Genomic DNA, 20,265 nt, shown 5'->3' on the forward strand with positions numbered 1-20,265 from the left:
TGATGGTCCTGAGTATTCCTAAGAATTAAACTTTTATTCACCTACAAAGCTTTTCTACAACAGATGACTAAGCTATATATATATATATATATTTTTTTTTTTCCTTAGTTGATATGTTTCTTAGAGAACAATTAGCCTTTTTGGTTAGTTTACAGAAGAAGCATCACTTTTGTGCACTGCTGTCATGAACGCACAAGTTTTTCTTTAATCATCCCAAAAGCAAAAACAATTTTTCAATTTCAACTGGTAGCAGGCTGAGAAAGTAAACGAACAAGTAATCCTAGAAATGTAGCTTGCAACCCTTGGAAAATGCTTCAGTGAGGTTACACTACCTTCCCCAGGATATCCAGCTTGAATTGCCTCTTAATTTCACTATAGGGACCAGCAACCTGCAAAGCTCATTCTTGACTGAAGAAGAGGCTGAGAAGTTACAGAATGACAGTGGGGTTACAGAAATGGAATTTGTCCCTCCTCTTTCACAGAATAATATTTTTTATGTAATCTTGTATATGAACAACTGGTAGCAGTATGAACGGGGAGGATAACATGGCCTCAGTGGAAGATTAAACATAGAAAAGAACAAAAGAACACTAAGAGGGAAGAAAAACAAGGGATGAAATACTTGAGATGGCTGACATGCTGGCCTTCTGAGATAAAGTGAACAGAGATACAGCTGCTTGGTAATAAAAATACTGGTTGCCATACATTGAAGTTTTTGTTTTGTAATGTATATATGACAACCATGGTCTGCAGCATTACCAAATCAAATCATCATCAAGATTACAAACACGGTATCTTCCCAGTATAAAATTCACTTCTATTTCTCCCCTTTGGGAGTCCAGTGAAACGACTCAGACTTCCACAGAATATTGTTGTATGCTTTCACTCTATGGGAACCACCACAAGGAAATGGTGGAAATCAGAGAGACACCAGTCTCCATACTCCTAACTCCCACAATGAGTGGTTATAACAAACAGTGGAATGCTTGCACAGGGATCCTAGTGCAAAAAAAATGTCAAGTATCTAGTTTACTGACAGCAATGTTTAGCCTTGCCCAGCACTTCACCATCTCAGAAACACAACTCATTAGTTACACTTGTGTGTTATGAATTATTAACCCTGTGTAAATTACATATAGAATATTAATAAGCAGTTCTGCACAGCCATGTAGAAAATCAGTTAGGGAGCCAGAAAACACTCAGAACATTCTTGGGTCTCAGCCCCACACTCAGCTTAAAAGATCAAAATGCCATTTTATGCACTCCATAAATTAAAGTTCCCCAAAGCGTTCTGGCATTCCTCTTCCCACACATTTATTTCTCATCTCATGAAAGAACTCAGGAGAGCATGTAAGTCAGCTCCAATGAGGCACCAAAAAGGTATTTCTGCTAATAAATAACCAACAGGAACACAACAGAACAGTCTTCACCAGCAAAATGCTTCTAAGTAAAACTACACTGGGCAGCTGAAGGATGAAATGCCCATATATTTCCTTCTACTGCACTGAGCCATAATCTGTGAAGTAGGCGTATAGCATAGCAGTGAAGTGGACCAGGATATAGAAAGTATAATAAATGTTCTTTGGGGTAAGATTAATTGTAATGCCAAAAGCTGGTCGACATTTTTTTTTTTTGCCTGTTCCAATGTTGACTATTTTGTTCTAGCACTGCATAAAAGCTTTGGGCGGTATAAAACAACTGATTTTAACTTCACATGTATAGTTCATGCATCTTTGCGTGCAATGTGATTCTCAAACAAGCTGCAAAATAAAACCAAGTTAGAAAAGTTGCTAAAAAAGAGTCTTTTTCAAGCATGTGCAAAATTTGCAAGGTCTAATAGGTGTCAGTTTTGCCTCTTGGAACAGTCAATTCAAACAACCAAAAACCACAAACCCCCAAGGAAAATCAATTGCAATAGCTCGTTCAGGTTACATCTCTTGGTGCCTTACCTTTCTTGTGAATGTCAAACAGCTCCCGTAGACTGGATGTCAAAGCCAGCAGAAGGCTCTATAAGTGACACAGTAAGCACCACTTGCCTTGATATTCGTACACGTTTTTGCCTCATGCCCTGGGTATGAGCAGCCCAAGGACACACTACTTTGTTTCTCCTAATGCCATTGTGCACCTTATAAGTGTTTTGTATTTTACCTGCTGTTCATTTAGCTTCCTTTGTATCTCCTCAGAGTCGCAAGTTTCATAGACAATTGGTTTGGACAGCTCTGACTCAATATGGGCAAGCCAAGATCTCAGGCTACTCATGTTCTTATCCAGCTGCTGCACTGCAACCAGGGTTTCTTTCAACTTCTTTACCCTGTAAAAAACAACAACAAACAAACAAACAAACAAAAAAAACCATAAAAATTTCTACAGTATGTGTTTCAGGGGGATGAAACTTAACAAACTTAACATAGATGGCAACTTCTTTTCTGAAGTCTTCCTTTATTGAGTAACAGAAGTGTATTATCTATACAAATAATCCAGCATTCATAGGTTCTGGTTAAGAAAAATTATGAGTTTACTAATTCCAGACAACATTTTCAAAGGTTCTATACCATTATCTGTTGAGACAACTGTTTGTTAGAAATACAAATATGTATACATATTTAAATAAACTCACACACACCAAAACCCAAAATAATGTAGCTAATTTAGTTGCAAACTTGACTAAAAGAAGACAAGAGATCTTAGACAACAAATAACTGGTCCAGTTAACCAGTACTGTTGGTGTAGTGCTCTGAGTGAACAGATTGTTTTCATCCTGATGATTTCAAAACATTGAATTATTGTTACAGTGACAGTTGTGCCTGAGTAAACAGATTTTAGTGAGAGAAATCAAACTGGGAACTTAGTGAAAATTCCCAAATCCTAAGGGCTGCTTTAAGATGTTCTTGGTCTTAATGGACTACTTCAGATTTAAACAATGAAATCAGAATGTATCTTCGTAGTGATATCTAGGTAGTATTTTTCTGGAGGCCCTGACCCTGCAAAAGTACTGGTCAGGAAAAAATATACAGTGTTTTTGATTTAAATGTGCATTAAGATTAATGAGAGGGAAAAATTTCACTAAACCTTCACCCTGTGCTGATATTTTTCACTTCAGCCTGTTTCATCTGTAAAAGTCTTTCTCAGTAATTCCTTCATTCTGAAAATCTAGCTATGAAGTAATTGAAGACAACACAATTGTGCTGGAAGACAGCCCAACTTGCAGTCAATCAGGTCATCCCAAAACACAGCAATGTATTCAGCCTTGGAACAAACTATAAGCAACCGATCTTTGGGGTACCATCCCCTCTTCACCTTTGTGTTATACTTGTGTTTTGTGGTTTTGAACCAATTGAAGCTTGCTTGTAGGATAGGCAAGAAGGTTGGTTATCACTCATTCTGACCTCACATACAGTTTTTCAGTCTAACTGGGGTGAAATCCAGCCCATTTTCTGCTTAGACTCTCAAGGCTGAACGCTGTTGATCTTTTGCATGTGTGCTGGAGTGGAAAAGGGAACAATGAGTCACATCAGGCCTTAGCGTACAAGCAATGCTGCTCTATCATTTGTAAGTCCAAGCTGTGAACCAGGCTTTTCATATTGGCAGTTTTATAGTACCCTAGTATCTTTGCTAGATTTAATTTAAATTTTGCTTGACACATCTGATAAAGTGCCTGCCAATCAGAAAGTACACTCTTTGTCTCTGTCAGACCGCATGGGACTACTTCTCTGCCAGGCTCCAAAAGAAACCTAAAAAAAATAAAATCCCCAAATAGCACTGTCTTCAGTCACCTGACCTAAGTTACTTAAGAGACAAAAAGAAAAAAATAAAAGTGACATATGAAAAGAATTCTCAAACTAAAGCCAAAAACTACTTCTAAACCTGCCTTCCCTCCAAAGGCTGTTGCAATTCTTAAGTATACCTGCACCTAAATTTTTTGTACAGAGTATAACATAACAGCTTCCTTGCCCATGGTACAGATTGAAACAAATAAACATGTGCTTCTTGGAATATGCTGGGTTTCCTTTTTTTTTTTTTTTTTTTTTTTTTTTTGACTAAACTGAAATACCATGCTGTGACTGCAGCTGTTCTGAAAATTTACTCTGACATCCAGCATGTCTAACAGTTTTTCTTCTGAATTTTAGTAAGCAAGATGCATGTGTTCTTAATCTCACTGAACCCTGTGCCTGCATACAAATAATTACATAATGTGTATGCAAGAAAAAATTGTCTTCCCCTTGAAAATGTAACAGCTCAAAATCACATATTTCTATGTTAATGGCAGGGCCTGAAAGACTAAAAATGAAACTAAAAGCTCTACTTAGAGACAAAGGTCAAGTTAGAAACCATCCAAATATGTGGTATTCCTAGCCAACTGTAATTTTTGATCTTTTGAGATTTCATTTATAAGATTATGTTTAAACCATTAATTATTCTGATAAACATTTCATGCATTTGTTGCAGCACTATGCATGTTACTTGAAGAGATTTGAGATAATTTCCCTGCTTGATAATGAAGACATCACATTCAAACTTATGCCATGTTTGTTTCAAAGGTTGTTTTATATATCTGTATATCTATGTAAGTATTGCTACATTTTACAAATATTTAAGACTTTTAGAAGGGAAAGTACTGCAGAATCGAATAGTTTCTGTGGTCTAGTGAAGAAAACTCATTTCTAAATTTCAATGTTCAATTATTGTACCTCAGATTCCCCAAGAAAGTAACTTTGAAATGTTTATCTTACATTAAGAAAGGGCAATGGCAGAACAATTTGGAGCTAAAATTAAACCCAAATGCCTTTAATTCAAACAGTCCTAAACTAGACAGCCTGAGATTCCACTTAAACCTAAACAGGAACAGCCTTGTAAATACATAACAATGCATCATACAGAACTCATAGATACTGCATTAGTCATTTAGACAGCTGGATACTAATGTTAAACTTAAAATGAACATGAAAACAGACAGTAAGACCATGTTAGCTAAACCTGTATAAAGACAGTAGAAAACAGAAAAGTGAAAAAAAAACAAACAAACAAACAAAAAAAAAACCAACATACTCATAACTGAAGTTTTAATAAGCATTTAATTCTATGAAATAGTTAAAAAAAATCACTATTAAAATCAGTCTTAAAATCAGTTTATGATTAAAAAAAGGTGTAAGGTCCAAATTACAGTACAAATGTGCACAATGTCAGTATTACTGTCAGTTATAGTTGTTCTTCAGATCACAGATTCCCCTTTCAGGGAATAAATTTGTAGAACTATGAACATAAATAGCAAAACTTCTAGGGAAGATATTGGAAGATATTTATTGGGAAGAAGACAAATTGAATCACAAATCCAAGAAAATGTAGGTTGAGTTACATATAGTTACAGGATATGTATTGGACAGATCAACTCCGGTATGTAATGCCTGACATTGTCTTTACAGCCTCTTTCCTTCTCTGATTTTTGCTTGTAGCCATGCCCCTTTGATGACACAGTGAGCAGACAAATATAAAGTCTGCTTTCTCTCACATGTGTATACAGTTGTATTTAAAAAGAGCAGTAAAACTAGTCAATGGTTTCTTTCAGATAGCAAAGACATTTTAGGAGTTGCAAGTCTGAATTAGTTAACAAAAAGCTAATCTGGGATCCAAAAGCACTAGCTGTAAAACAAAGTATACCATTATCACTGTCAACTACTTTTAAATAGAGCAAAAAACAGGCATTTCTAGCTAAGGCAGTGATTTCTACATGTCAATATTTTTATCAGTTTCTCAGCAATCCAAGACTTCAAAAAGAACTGTATCAATCAAAAGGAAACAAAAATAGCTGCCTGCCTTGTGATATCACAATTACAGTCTGGGAGATCTGAATCCACACTGCCGTCCTCCGCCATCCTCACAGCTTGCAAGTCCTCCGCCACCACCATGAAATTTTCCAGCATTAAAAAGAACTTCCAGTCCAATAGCTTGCAAACACTGTGCTTAGTATGGGGGAAGGAAAGGGGACAAACTCCTTTTTGCTGGTGAGTACTGTACAGAAAATGTTGCATGCCAAACAAATGTTAGCAGACGTTGCTTGATAACATGAGACTGAATGGTGACAAGTGGTCATGTTTCTAAATAAAACTTGCATTCATCAACATGTGCCAGGCTTGATCTCCAGGAATGTGGACCATGAGTGCAAGGGGAAGGGAGGAAAAAAAGACACCATACAATATTACTTTCCTTGCAAAGCCTGAGCAGTAACAGCAAAAGCACTGCTAACTGGCTGTGAACATAAGTAACATTTTGTGCAGCAGGCCGACCTATCAAATAAATTCATCTGAAAGGACAAAAATCTTCTAGAAGGACAGACACCGAATTTTTTGATGAAGAGACACAACTACCTTTCTGTAGCTGTCTTTTCTTCAGTTACAGACCTCCTCAAAATGAAGAGGCAATTAAAAAAAGTAGATAACAGAACAGAATGCAACAAAGAAAGCCTTTTACAAGTTAATGGAGAAGTTCTACCACCCAGCATAAAAACAAGTAAAGATACAGATCAGACTCATATTATCATACTATATTACTAAAGATTTTTTAGAGCACCTTCTGTTAGTTCACATCTGTATGGAAAAATAATTTAAAAAAAAAAAGAGAAAAAAACACCAAGAAAAATGCTCTAAGCAAAGGCTGACTGTGGCTCTACAGAAAAGCATGCAGGCTATAATATTTCATTAATGATATTGAGGATATGATCCAAGGATATTCAGAATATGAAAAGGTGTGTTTAATTATTGACACTAGAACAATTAATCTACATTTACTAGCTGCGTGCAGACAAAAGTTATGTTATATGACATATTTCAAACTCAAAAATATCAATATAGGAACATACTTCAAAATGTAACGATGTATTTGAAAGAGCCTCTGCAGTCTTCTAAATATCAGCTCGGGGAATTCAAAAATTTTTGTTCAATTAGTTAACCAGGTTTTAGCTCCTATCAGCCTAAGTTACAGCTGAACTAGCGAAATGTCCATAACTTAGTGTCAAACCTCTCCACTATTTACTTCCTAACTTCAGAAATACAACATTCAAACTTTCCATAGTTTTTTTTTTGTTGTTGTTGTTTTGTTTTTTCCCCACTTGTTGTACAACTGCATACAATAGTGCTGTGCATGTTAGTTAGAATGAAATAGAGTAGAACAGTTCCAACTGGAAGAGACCTACAACATCATTGAGTCCAACTGTCAGTATACTTTGTGGCTGACCCAAGGTCAAAACTTATCATTAAAAGCATTATCCAGATGCTTCTTAAACATGGATAGGCATGGGGCATCAACCACCTCTCTAGGAAGCCTATTCTCTGGGTAAAGATTTTTCTAATGGGAGGTCTGAACCTCCCTGGTGCAGCCTGGAACCATTGCCACACATCCTGTCTCTAGATACCAGGTAAAAAAGATGAACACCTCCCTCTCCACTTACACTCCTCAGGAAGCTGTAGAGAGCACTGAGGTCACCCCTTAACCTCCTTTTCTAAAAGTTTGACAAACCCATTGTACTCAGCGGCTCTTCAAAGGGCGTGACTTTCAGCCTTTAAACCAGCTTTGTTGCCCTCCTCTGGATGTTTCAAGGACCTTAACATCCTTTTTAAGTTAGGGAGCCCAGAACTATACACAGTGTTCCAAGTGACACTGCACCAATGCTAAATGAATTGGGAGAATCACCTCTTTTGATCATATCGCTGTGCTGTGTTTAATGCACCCCAAAATGTGTTTTGCCTTCTTGGCTGCCAGGGCACATTGCTGGCTCATTTTGAGCCTCCTGTCAACCAGCACACCCAGATCCCTTTCTGCTCAGCTCTTTCCCAGCGACTCATTTCCCAAACTGTACTTAGTCCAGAATTAAGAAGTAATTTATTTAAGAAGGCTATATTGAAGGCTTAGTTGAAATGTTCTGGGAATAAAAGTAAATAAATACTTCACATACGTTAGTCTAGTGCTAGGACTTGACACCCTGTTTCATGATAACAGAATGAAAAAGTTTAAGTGGATAAGTTTATATAAGTTTGTTTGTATATGCCCTTCCTCTCCACAACCTCTCCATAACACTGAATCCTGAACCCTTCCCTGTGTCTATATAGGACATTAATTTCTAATACTGAATAGACAGCACAGATGTTTTAAAGACCTGTTTTACAGTTTCTGAACATCATTGCTTTTCACTCAAAACTTCCTAAAGGTATGATTTGAACATAACATTTGAAATTTTGTCTGAGGAAGTGTTTGAGAAGACACAAAAAATATACAACAAATATATGCCATGCTCAACAGCTGGTGATGTATCACATCCTCTAAAACAAGCAGGCTTCTCAACTGTAATGCACCACTTCCTGACTCGATCAGAAACTATACAGCTTTCATTACTTTAAAATGAACTGCTGTAAAAGTAGCTGGAGCCACCAGAATGCTTCTGCTTACATAAAATTTACTACTCTCATGCTTAAAGATTTCAGAGCAGGAATGCAGTAAAAGTATAAGAAAAAAAAAAAGTGAAAAACAAAACAAAACAAACATAAACCAAAGCAAACCCTTTTGCTGCAAACAAGATTGAAATACTCTTAATTCATATATCCTTAAATCACGGAAGTGTAAAATACAGAGTATATGTTTTATGAACTGCGTATACAAAACCATGACAAAATTATTGTCTGTAACAGGAAGAAGGTTGTATAACGACTCAGAGCAGAAAATATTGAAACAAATAAGCCAATTTTGTTCATATATCAAACAAAAACCCTGTATTTCTTTAAGCTATGAAAACTGCTTTTATGTTGTTCAGCTTGATAAAAAAAAAAAAGAATAATATTTAAGTGTATATGTCTACCTTCAGTTACTTTTCTCCATCAGTCAAAAACAAATTAAGCAGAATTAGTTTTAGAACTGCTCTTCTGGAAATTCAAGCCAAAACAATAACTGCACTGTTTGCATTGCTCTGCCAACATTTTTATTTTTATTTTTAATTACATTTCTACCTAGATTTAAGCACTCATCTGAAGTAACACTGCATTGAAGAAAGCTCAATTAAATCTGCAACTAACCCTGTGTCATTCTAGTGGACAAATTTCAATTTGTCTCCTTTTTGCTTGAAGAAATAATGTCAGAATAAATAATGCAAAGGAAAACAGGAAAGTAAATTTCACAGAAATGTGCTGATATCTGAGAATAAACTCATTCACATTTAATAATGAAAAGGCAAACAATAAAAATATTTTAATTTGATTTTTAATTTAAGATTCTTAATTTAAAACAAAACAAGTGTTTTACCTGGCTGCAATAAGGTCCAGAAGATGTTGCCATCTGTCATTGATCTTGCCAAGTTTGTACTCAATCTCTGATGCTTTACTCTCATGGCTGGCTTTAGCAAGTCGCTCTCCCATTTGCTGGAGCTGGATTTTGTTCTCCCGAGCTACAGCAATTTCCTCTTGATAATCCTGAACAGAAAAGAACATTCAGAATATAAATACTGAATGCATTCTGCTCTACACTACTGAAGGAACCATACAAGAATACAAGTGAATGTTAACGTATTTTTGTTCTTCTGCTGATTGGTACAGTAGAGAGACAATCTCTTAAATATTAGGGTATAACCACGAACAACCTTATCAGAAGAATGAAAAAAAAGTTAAAAATCAACCAACTAACCAAACAAAAAAAAACCTTATATAAATATGTCTGCTATAGTTAAAGTAATTGCAGTAAATTCTGACTGGACATTTAGTAAAGCACTCAGTTGCCTTAGACTTTATATTCACTTAATTTTCTGGTATCCTGGATAGTCCCACCTTAAAAAAGACAGCAAAAAGCTGCGAAGTGAGAGAATAAAAATACGCCCTGAAATTTATAAACAGGTAAATTCTATTTCAGTATCTTCTTTGCGACACAAACCAGAGTTAAAACAAACAAACAAACAAACAAACAACAACAACAACACAACAGTTTGTAATTGCACTATACCTTTTTAAGTTTCTCAATCATTTCTTCTATGAGGATGTCACCATTTTGAGAAACTTTACTTTCCATTTGTGTCAGCCACTCACAGAGCTCCTTGTTCTTCTCGCTGAAGACAGCCCACTCATTCAGTCTCTCACTAACTTGCTGTCGACGTAAGGAGACCTTAAAACGTTTAAACAGAATAAATAAATAAATAAATAAATAGAAGTACATCGATTTAAGAGATAGCTGAAGCACTTTGTGCCTCCATGTGAACTCCTCTGGCCCTGCAGATGAACTCCAGCCACTTACTTCTATTACAGCAAACTGGAGTTGCACTGCAAATACTTTGCATGACTGTTTGTAAGTTTAGAGATAAGTGTTATTCTCAGGATTCTTGTTAGTTACATCCAATTGCATAGAAGAATGCATCCAAGTACTATGCTTAGTGTCATGTCAATATATTGTTTCATAATGTCTCTAAGGTTTCATTAGAAGGGGGAAATTCTCTTACAATTTTTGTTCACTTATAAAATGCAATAAGGCATATTAATGGTTTCTTTTTAGTCTAAGAGATTAATTAAAAGGAAGATATGAATGCTTGACCAAGACCAAAAATAAAATAAAATATATATATAGAGAGAGAGCATAGGCCAAACTACAAAAGACTTCATGACTTGTGCATGAGCACAAAGCGAAATCAGAGACACTACTTTTTTCTTTTTTTTTAATTTCTAAAATAGCATATGCAATTTTCTGCTTCAGTCACAATACACTCATTTCACGGATGACTATTTCTTCTGAATCACTGACACCTTCAGAGATTCCAAAGGACTTGAATATGTTCTGACAAGGAAGAATAGGCATAAAAAAAACACCAAGCAAATCCTGTAATTTGTAATTAATACTGGAAGAAGAAAAGTATTGCTAAGTTTAAGAAATGAGTAATAGTCCATCCTTGACAGGAAAAGGATGGAAAATAAAATTAAAATAGTAGCAGAAGGTGTGCAGCAGTTGTTTCTGTAGTTTCAGAACCACTACTTATTTCCTTCTCACTGTACTCTAAATTGTTTCTGACTTTATACCAGCATTTCAGCTGAGAATATGAAGACTTCATCTGCTCTTTCATAAGCAAAAGTGATTGCAGTGTTCTTTGACTACCATGTTAGGTTTAACAGTAGCATACACCATGATCTCAACATTTCCCTTTTGTGGTTTTAAATTTGATGACAACTTTCCGGAAATAAGCAACGGTTGGACACAATGTTGCACTGGGTTACATCCTGAAGCACTTAGTATGTACAAAACTTCTTTACCTGGCTATCTCCATTCCCATAAATACATGTACAGTGACTAGACCATAGTTTAGATGTACCCATGTTGGCTCATTCAAATGCAACTAACTTTAAAGAAGTTCTGCATTGTTAATTATAATGCACTTTTTCTATTTTGAGGGTGGTTTTGAGGCCTTCATAGGAAACTTATGGGATGTAACTTTTGCCACAATATCCCTGGTATGCATTGTGACATCTACAAAACCACAGAAATAACATGATCCTAATCTGAAAAGCTGGGTGAGGGAGAATCCACTATTTGCATCTCTAAATGCAAAAAGGATGCAGGAAATACACTAATAGCATGATCACAGAATCACAGAATGGCCGAGGTTGGAAGGAACCTCTGAAGATCATCTGATCCAACCCCTCTGTTGAGCAGGATCACCCAGAGCACATTGTGTAGGATGGCATCCAGGCAGGTTTTGAATAGCTCCAGAGAAGAAGACTCCACAACCTCTCTGGACAACCTGTTCCAATGCTCTGTCACCCTCTCAGGTTATGTACCAAAAAATCAAGCAATACTCTTCATCTCATTGTGCAGCCAAGTAATTCACCCCCAGAATAAGGGAAATGCAGACACTAACATCTGAAGAAGGAGAAGCCATCAGCAGAACTGAAGGTATAAAAGTAATGCTGAGCTGAGAGAGGACATCATTTCTGTGCACGGCTACTCCACAAAAGCATGGCAAACTGTATTAATTCTGTTTTCCCCATGCCACAGTCCCACAACACACAGTATGACTTTTTGTTGTTTTAAATATGACCTCGTAGGCATGGCAAAGTTCAAGAAATATAAAAATATAAGCAGTAACTAAAGGAAACATTTCTATGGATATTATCCCTGATCCAGCAAGAGTTCATATTTGAACATTACCTGTGCCTATATACATCTTTTCCAAAATCTGCCACTTGCATTATTTTTTCCTCCAATACCTTTTTAGTCTGCATACTCGTATCAGAGCTCAGTACTATACTTGCCTGATGGCACAGCTCCTCCCACTGTCTGTGCAGAAGCTCTATTCGCTCACTGAGGACTGAAATATCATCTGCACTGATATATGCAGACAGGGACTCCTTCAGCAGAGAGAGGTGTGCAAGGTCATCTGTCCATCCTTCAACAGCATTCTCTAACTCCTTAAAAGAAGTGCATAAGGAAAAAAGACCAGTTTGCTAACAAACAAACAAAAAAAATTGAATGTGGTGATGATGAACAAAGATGAACATTCTTATCTCACTGAATTAATGTCATATCTGAGCAGATCCACCATTTGGACTACTTCTGCCCTACTAAAAGAAAAACAATACACCAACCCCACATGTTCCACTATTTTCAACCCCAGCAGAGTATGATACATCAGCTTTGTAACAAGTAGCCACAAACTAAAATAGTACTCAAATGTCTCTCAAACTCAAAGGGTTTGGGGAGTGTCAAGTATTGATTTGAAATTCTCTGTAGTAAAAATACTTTCAAATTCTACCACATTTCTCTACTGCAAGAAATATAGCATAAAATATTATCTAAGGTCCTCAACCTCAAATAAGAAAATGAGTGTTTAAAAACAATGTGCTTAAATTTGAAGCAAGAATTTATATTATATAAACATATCATTACTTGTTATTTCTACAGTACTTTTCAGACCCTATTATAATCTCACTTTGATCAGTTCGATGTATTCCATGCAGGTTTTACATCATAATGAGATCACTCAGGTATTATACAGTTCAAATGTTACATGGATAGGTTTTTAGCTTGTCACAGTCACGTGTGGTGGGTTTGCACAGTCAGCGATGTAAAGCCTAAAGAGGTTACTGCACAAAAGCATGCAAAGATGAGACAACAGTTAGCAGAGAACAAGTGCTTTACCTTGCAACGAATCTGCTCTGCATGCAACTCATCATGGTGTTCTGGCAAAGGCTGAGAAAGCTTTTTTTTGAATGATCTTAGCTTCTCCAGGGAGTCTCCTATGCCCTTTTCAGATTTTTCCCAGTCCTGAAGGCAAAATGTTTAACAGACTTCAGTTCAGATCTAGATTATACTTCTCATACTTATGTTGGTTTGACTGATTAACCACATATTTCCATAACAATAGAAAGCACTGAATTTCCCCTTTAAATAATATGCAGTCTTAAAGCTTGGGTCATATGCACAGTCATATCTTTTTTGTTGTTGTTGTTTTAGTTTTGCTAGCAGTAATGTACTAGTCAAAGCCTCCTGTTATTATAGTATTGTCTATTTACAACTCCATCCTTTCAGAAAAGCCTTTAACTCCCCAAAATATTTTCAATTTCCTTTCTTGAATGGCTGATGCATCAAGCTCCAGAAAAAAAATGTAAATGTTGGGGTTACTGCAAATTCAGGTCAGATCGAAGTATTTGAAGTACCTCCTCCAAATTATGGTCCTAGCAGCTACATCTAGCTTTAGTGCTTGTATACCTTCCAAAATTTTAAATGTCTCCAATATAATATAATATAATATAATATAATATAATATAATATAATATAATATAATATAAGGCCACCAACTGTCATGTGACAGCATAGCTTTGCCCATCTCACCTGTTCGTTAAGGCCTATTGAAAAGGTAATCACACAGACAAATCTGTAATAAGCCAGTCAACCCTTAAGACTGCCAGTTGTATTACACTACAGGAACTTATTTTAACTTGTCTATTTGAAGATACTCTCCTTCTGTCACTGCCTTAGTATTTCTCTCCTTCCATTTTTTTCAGTCTATATCAGTATTTCATGATTTTCTTCAGGATGGATTATTATAAATAACAGGTCTTGCAAAAGGACCTTTTCTTTAGTGTCTTCTTTCTTCTCTCCTTAATAAGTAATATGACCTTACATGATGTATGAGGTTATGATGATCTTAATGCAAGATATACTCTTACGCTTCTCATTTTGTCAGAAGACTACTGAAAAGTCACATATGTAGGACCAAGGTAGCAACATGTAATGAAGTTTGGATATCTATGAGATGATTTATACAATTTATGTGGTAATTTCCCTACTTCCTCACTTTCAAGCATCAAGTTCTATATTTTCTTTGGCCAAAATACCACAGAACTTTTAGTTTCCCTAGATATAAGCTTTCATGAATAAAAATTTCCTCATGTAATTCCCCAACTAGAAGCAGAGGTAGGAGGAACATGGCTTGAAAGAGGAAGAAAAATTTACTTATCTGAACTTTTCCAAAATAATATTTAATTTTATTGCATTGCTTTTCTCCTTGCTATTTACAAACAAAACTAAAGTGTCTGTAATTTTAGAATTCTATTAAACCTCTGAAACTGTTCTAAAAGCCATTGACCTCACTATTAATATACACAAGTCTAATTTTCGTTATCCTGCATGGAAAGAGCAAAAGGGAAAAACAGACAGACCAAATTTAAATCTTGGACTACCATCTTTAGTACTTAAAATGATGTTAGCAGTCACTCTGGACACTGCCTATATTAAAATAAATAAATAAATAAAATGTTCAATGCTCACTCTTAGTACATTACCTAAGTTAGCAAACACTCGAGACTCTTGAACGAAGCACCAGCTATCAGATGGCTAGGGATATCTTAGCACTGGCACATAGAAGTGTCCTGGTTTCAGTTAGGACAGAGTTAATTTTCTTTCTAGTATCTGGCAGGGTGCTATGTTTTCGCTTAGGATGAGAAGAGTGCTGATAAAACACCGATGTTTTAATCATTGCAGAGCAGTGCTTACACCAAGCCAAGGACGTCTCAGCTTCTCACTTTGTCCTGCCAGTGGGCAGGCTGGGGGTGTAGCAAGAGCTGGGAGGGGACAGACCCAGAGCAGCTGACCCAAACTAGCTAAAGGGGTACTCCATACCATCTGACATCATGCTAAACAATATATAGGGGTGGCTAGCTGGGGTGGGGGGGCCGGACTGCTTGGGGTTAGGCTGGGCATCTGTCAGCGGGCGATGAGCAATTGCATTGTGCATCACTTGTTTTGTACACATGATTATTAGTAGTACTATTATCTCATTATTGTTAATATTATTACTGTTATTATTATTTTCCTGTCTTAATAAACTGTCTTTATCTCAACTCACAGGCTTCACTTTCCTGTTTCTCTCCCCCATCCCAGAGAGGGAGAAGGGAGGGTGAGCAAATGTCTGTGCAGTGTTTAGCTGCCGGCTGGGTTAAACCACAACAGTCCTTTTTTTGTCCTGAAACCAGGACAAGAAGGAATAAGGCAGATACAGTTCTCAATACAGCATGTATAAAAACCCACCAGCATTGTGCAAAATAAAATACATTTTTGCTCTATGTTGAAAATAGTATTGTTAGGAATATCTTTTATTAGCAGTGATGTGGAAATATTGATTAAAAGATATCAAGGAATATATAAGCTTGTTCCAAAGTAGCTTGGAACTTTTTCCTCTTCTAGTTTAAATATTTGAAAATCAGAGGTAGTGAAATGAAATGGTAATGCAGTATACAGTCAATTCCTGTATTTGTACTCATCCCTTGAGAACACTTGTCTTATCAGGGTTCAGAGTGAGAAACTGTGAACATGCTGAAAGGTACAGAAAAAATTATACACTTACTTTCAGTATTAAAGCAAGCTGTTTCTTCTGTTCTTCCAGTTGGATGCTAGCTATCTTCCAGCCCTCCTGAATTTCTGTAAGCTCTGTCTGCAGGGCTGCCTCAGCTCCACTGTCAGCAGAGAGCAGCAATTGCTTCCCAGCTTCCACAGCAAGGATATAACTCCCTTGCTGCCTTAGAACAACTTTCTCTTTAAGCTGCAATTATAAATGGATTTCTGTCAACTTTGTTTTTTTTTTTTTTTAATTATAATTAGAAATTCAGTATAATCTGTCCTAAAAGCCATATTTTACTAGTTCACTTTTATTTGGTTGCATACTTAAGCATGAGCTACAGCTCAAATACTTTGATACTTTTTTTTTTTTTTTTTTTTTTTTTTTACCATTTACTGCAGCAGACCATTAGAAAATTTCTCCAAGGAGATAAAGACATGGAAGACTTCTCCTTCTCCTCATTTATATCAGCATTTCAATTGATCTTGAGGAGAAACAGTTCCTCAAGAGCACAATACGCTTATAATACAGTATCATCTGGCTAAAAAAGACACCAAACTGCTAAATAGATACCGTTAACTTCACATGAAAATCACATCAGGCATTCAAGGTATCCATTTTTGTTAGCTAGAATACATTTCTCAAATGGGAGATTACTGTTTTTGTTTCAAGACATCTTCAATATAAGGTTAGTTACAAAACAGCAACAAAAAAAAAAACACTAACAAAGCTTGAGAAAGAGTTTGTTAAGTTAATCACTGCATGTTCTTTACTTCCTTTCCATCAAAGTGTTGGTTTTGAGGCTACGTCAGTTTCAAAGAATAACTGATATCTAATATTGCTTTCTACCAGGCACATAGTATGAATCTAAAGTACTTCTAAGAATATTTTAAATGATGATAAAAAGCTGTATTATTTCTTCTTTCTACAACACACTGCACATACCTGCACTTCATCCAGTAATGCTCTGACTTGCTGCAATGGGATAGGAGCATTTCCCAGATCACTCACTGGCTGACAGGACATTTCCACCAGCCACTTGCGCAGTTTCTCTGCCATCTCCCTGTAGCGCTGCCACTGGTGGATCTGGCTGTCAATGATCCCCCTCCTCTGCTGTGCCCGACGAATTACTCCTTGCCATTGATTACTTAGAAGTGTCAACTTCAGATTAAACTCATCCCTATTGCAAATTAATAAATAAATAAAAAACTATGGTAGCATTCATACTTTAATCTATTTCTTTAATGAAATAAACTGGAGGGAAAGGAAATGTGTTTTTTTGGCTGCTGATTATTAAGCACTAGAAGAAAACTACTCAAGTCTATTGACAGTTTACTGAGGATGAGAACTCCACACATCATATACGTGGATAATCAAAGGGGTCCAATTACTAAGACTTTATTTTTTTTCCCCTAAATAAAGAAACTCTTCTCCCCTCCCCCCAAAACATACAAAGAAACCCACATTTTTTGCTAGTTTGGATTATCCAAACTAATAGGAAATCATGGAAATTTCATGATTTGCACTCAAATTTACTACTGAGCTAGCTCAAAGCAGGTGTAAGATGTACACAGAATTAATAAAATTCTCATATTGCAGTAAACAGTTCTTCTTGTATTAGGACCGTGATATCCTTAGCAAAATCAATGCATAAGTGTGAAGCCACTGGTGTTCCACTGATTCCTATTCATTTGATCAGGAGCATTTAAAATAAAAAAATGAAACAGGAATTTTTACATGAATTCTTATTCCATCATATGAAACATGAATTCTTATTCCATCATATTTATGCTTCAGGTTATTTTGGCACAAATCAAGAGTAACTTACTGTAAATCAGTCAGTGCAAGCTCCTTTGGTGAAAGACATATTTTGAAGGTACATCAGAACAGACATATATGTGATGTGTTTGATAATGCAAGACAAACATTTGTTAGAGAAGTAGCCTCAAGGCTACTACATTCCCAAATGCAGCACATCTACCCCATCACATCCTAATGAACACTGTATTATTTAAGAGCTGGCTGATTAATAGCTTAAGCATGTAGATGGTAACTTCTGTCTTGGAAAAACATGATCTGAACACTAACATCTTCTGCAACATTCTCTGTTCAGAAGTCTCCCACTATTTTAAGTATTACTTCACTTAATCAGCAGCAACAACAACACAAGAATGGCTACCTGTCATCCACTTGTCCTTGCTCTATGAGGTGCTGCCCATCAGAGATGATTGAATGCAAAATCTGCTGGCGACTGAACATCTCTGCCTGAAATAGCTGTTGTACAGGAGACAAGGATGTTAAAGAAAGGTTTTACATTTTAATTCTGTCTGTATGAAATATCAATATTCTGTGGTAAAAAATATTTTTCATTGACTACTTAAAATCTTTTTCTGAAGGATAGGTGAAATAAAACCTTATCAAGCATGAAGAACTCTGCTTAGAGAGGATGTACTCAAACCCTACCCAAAACCAGAAATATTCTTGTCAACATCCACTTGTTCTGTGAATACATATTAACTTTGTATATAAAAGGGGATATTCTGTTATGTGAGACCACTTGCCATTCCAATTTCTTCTCATATGTAGATCACTGTCAACACAGAAATAGGAATTCAAAGAAACAGGAAAGGAGGACAGGTATTGAAACGCACAATACCAGCACATTGAAAAAAAAAAAAACAAACAAACCACAAAACACAACAGTAAGTGCATTGGCAAGCAATTCCCTCTTCCCCCACCAGCACTTTCTCAAATGCTTGTCTCAGTGCATTGGCACTTTGTAAGTGTCCTGAGGAATGTACCAGGTCTCCAGATAGATATCTGGAGAATTGCATAAAAATGACTGCAAGATTGTCATGAAGGAGTTATCTGATGTGGATGAAAGTGTTAGCTCATGATATTTAGAAAAAGCACCACATCCACATCAAAGGTTTGTAAATAACAGTGGGAAATTATTTCTAAATAAGGCCACTGAGGTAGCTGGGGTCCTGTTCAAATAAACATTTGTTTATTTGAAAGTTAAGAGTCAGCACTGGAAAGCTGATAGCAGAACTGAATGCATCCTAATATCCATTCTGGGAATGTATGTGGAAATAGAATATTTTCTCATTAATGTTCAAGGAAATAAGGTAAAACAATCTGGAAAGTCATCTCAAGGAATTTAGATTTGAACCTTGTCTTTCAGCTGGCAGGAGTGGAAAGCAATTTCTTCATAAAAAGATACAGTTTACAACATTTTGTTAGGGTGAAATGCAGTATTTGGATAATTGGCTATTAATTCTCTAAATTCTGAAAGATGACTTTACAGTTCAAAGAAAAAAAAAATCACCTTCTACTGAGTAGCACTTATCTGAACTAACTGCTTCAGATAGTTGAAACAGATCAAGTTTTCAGGAGAGAATTAGGCTGAGGTCTCAAGACATGCAATTACATGCAAAAAGATCCTTGTTAACCCCTTTCAAAAAATATAACTATGAGTGGCCAATACAACAGTAGGAACTTATCTGTTTAGACAGTGATGATTTGTGGACATACAAATCTCAAAATGTTGAGATATCTCAAATTACAAAGATACCCTGTCCAGTTAATGCTGGCAGCGCTGAGATGAAATGAAATGGATGAGATTTGAAAAATGCAAAATGCAGTTAAATGTTAAAGCAAATATCTACTAAAGCAAGCAAAAAATATTGTGAATTACTTCCTGCTTAAAAATGTTCACCCAAACATTATGCTGAAATAAGACACAAAGGGTGGAAGGACACAACTCCCCTGTGATCCTTCCTGAATATTGGGGTAGGTCAGTTGAAAAAGTTGTGGGAACTGAAACTGCTGTTGCCACATGGGAGCTTTGGTATGAAAATTGACTTGTCTTAATTGATCTTTACTAAGATTCTTGGCAGTAACAATATGGGTGGAGAAAAAATGTGCATCATTTGACCTCACCATAGAATCAGAAAAGCATCCTCTAGTAAAAACTCTGAATCAGTTTTTTTCCTTCAGCAAAAGCTGGACTAGTTCTTGGTTTGTTGTAAATAGGTCTACAAACAAATGATTCCAGCACAGAGTGAAGATCAAATCAGTTTGTTCTCCAAGGAAATGTTACCAAAAGGAACACAAATGGAGCCTGCATGATGAATTATATAACTCAGTCTTTGACAGAAAAGTCTTGCTTTTCAGATACAATGTATGTTGGCAATTTATTGGTAAATTAACAAAATCAAAATAAAATGAAAGAACTGAAATCTCCAGTTAGGACTAAAGACAAAGGGTCAAAGTGCATGAGGATAGTTTGGTCTTATGGGAAGACCAATAAAACTTTGATTCCCTTGGTAGAAACTAATATGAAGTAGAATAAGTATAGGGGACAAGCAGTTAGACGCATCCCAATATGTTATACACAAAATGCAGACAGATAAGCA

The 20,265-nt window shown here is 36.1% G+C and overlaps 1 protein-coding gene across 14 annotated transcripts in view; it reads right to left on the reverse strand.

The window, feature by feature from the left end:
* SYNE1 (spectrin repeat containing nuclear envelope protein 1) overlaps positions 1 to 20,265 on the reverse strand; it is a 306,198-nt gene that overhangs the window by 31,685 nt on the left and 254,248 nt on the right. For 13 of the 14 annotated variants that reach the window (XM_082757645.1, XM_082757640.1, XM_082757651.1 and 10 more), the window contains 8 exons: positions 18,027 to 18,121; positions 16,793 to 17,027; positions 15,857 to 16,051; positions 13,150 to 13,275; positions 12,264 to 12,419; positions 9,973 to 10,131; positions 9,283 to 9,449; positions 2,149 to 2,311 (listed from right to left, as the gene is read on the reverse strand). In XM_082757645.1, coding sequence (XP_082613771.1) covers positions 2,149 to 2,311; positions 9,283 to 9,449; positions 9,973 to 10,131; positions 12,264 to 12,419; positions 13,150 to 13,275; positions 15,857 to 16,051; positions 16,793 to 17,027; positions 18,027 to 18,121 — 1,296 coding nt within the window. Of the gene's footprint in view, positions 1 to 2,148; positions 2,312 to 5,811; positions 6,105 to 9,282; positions 9,450 to 9,972; positions 10,132 to 12,263; positions 12,420 to 13,149; positions 13,276 to 15,856; positions 16,052 to 16,792; positions 17,028 to 18,026; positions 18,122 to 20,265 lie in introns of those variants that run through there. The other variant, XM_082757644.1, reaches the window with a different exon arrangement.

Source organism: Aythya marila (assembly GCF_965140915.1).
Source record: "Aythya marila genome assembly, chromosome: 3".
Taxonomy (NCBI): Eukaryota; Metazoa; Chordata; class Aves; order Anseriformes; family Anatidae; genus Aythya; species Aythya marila.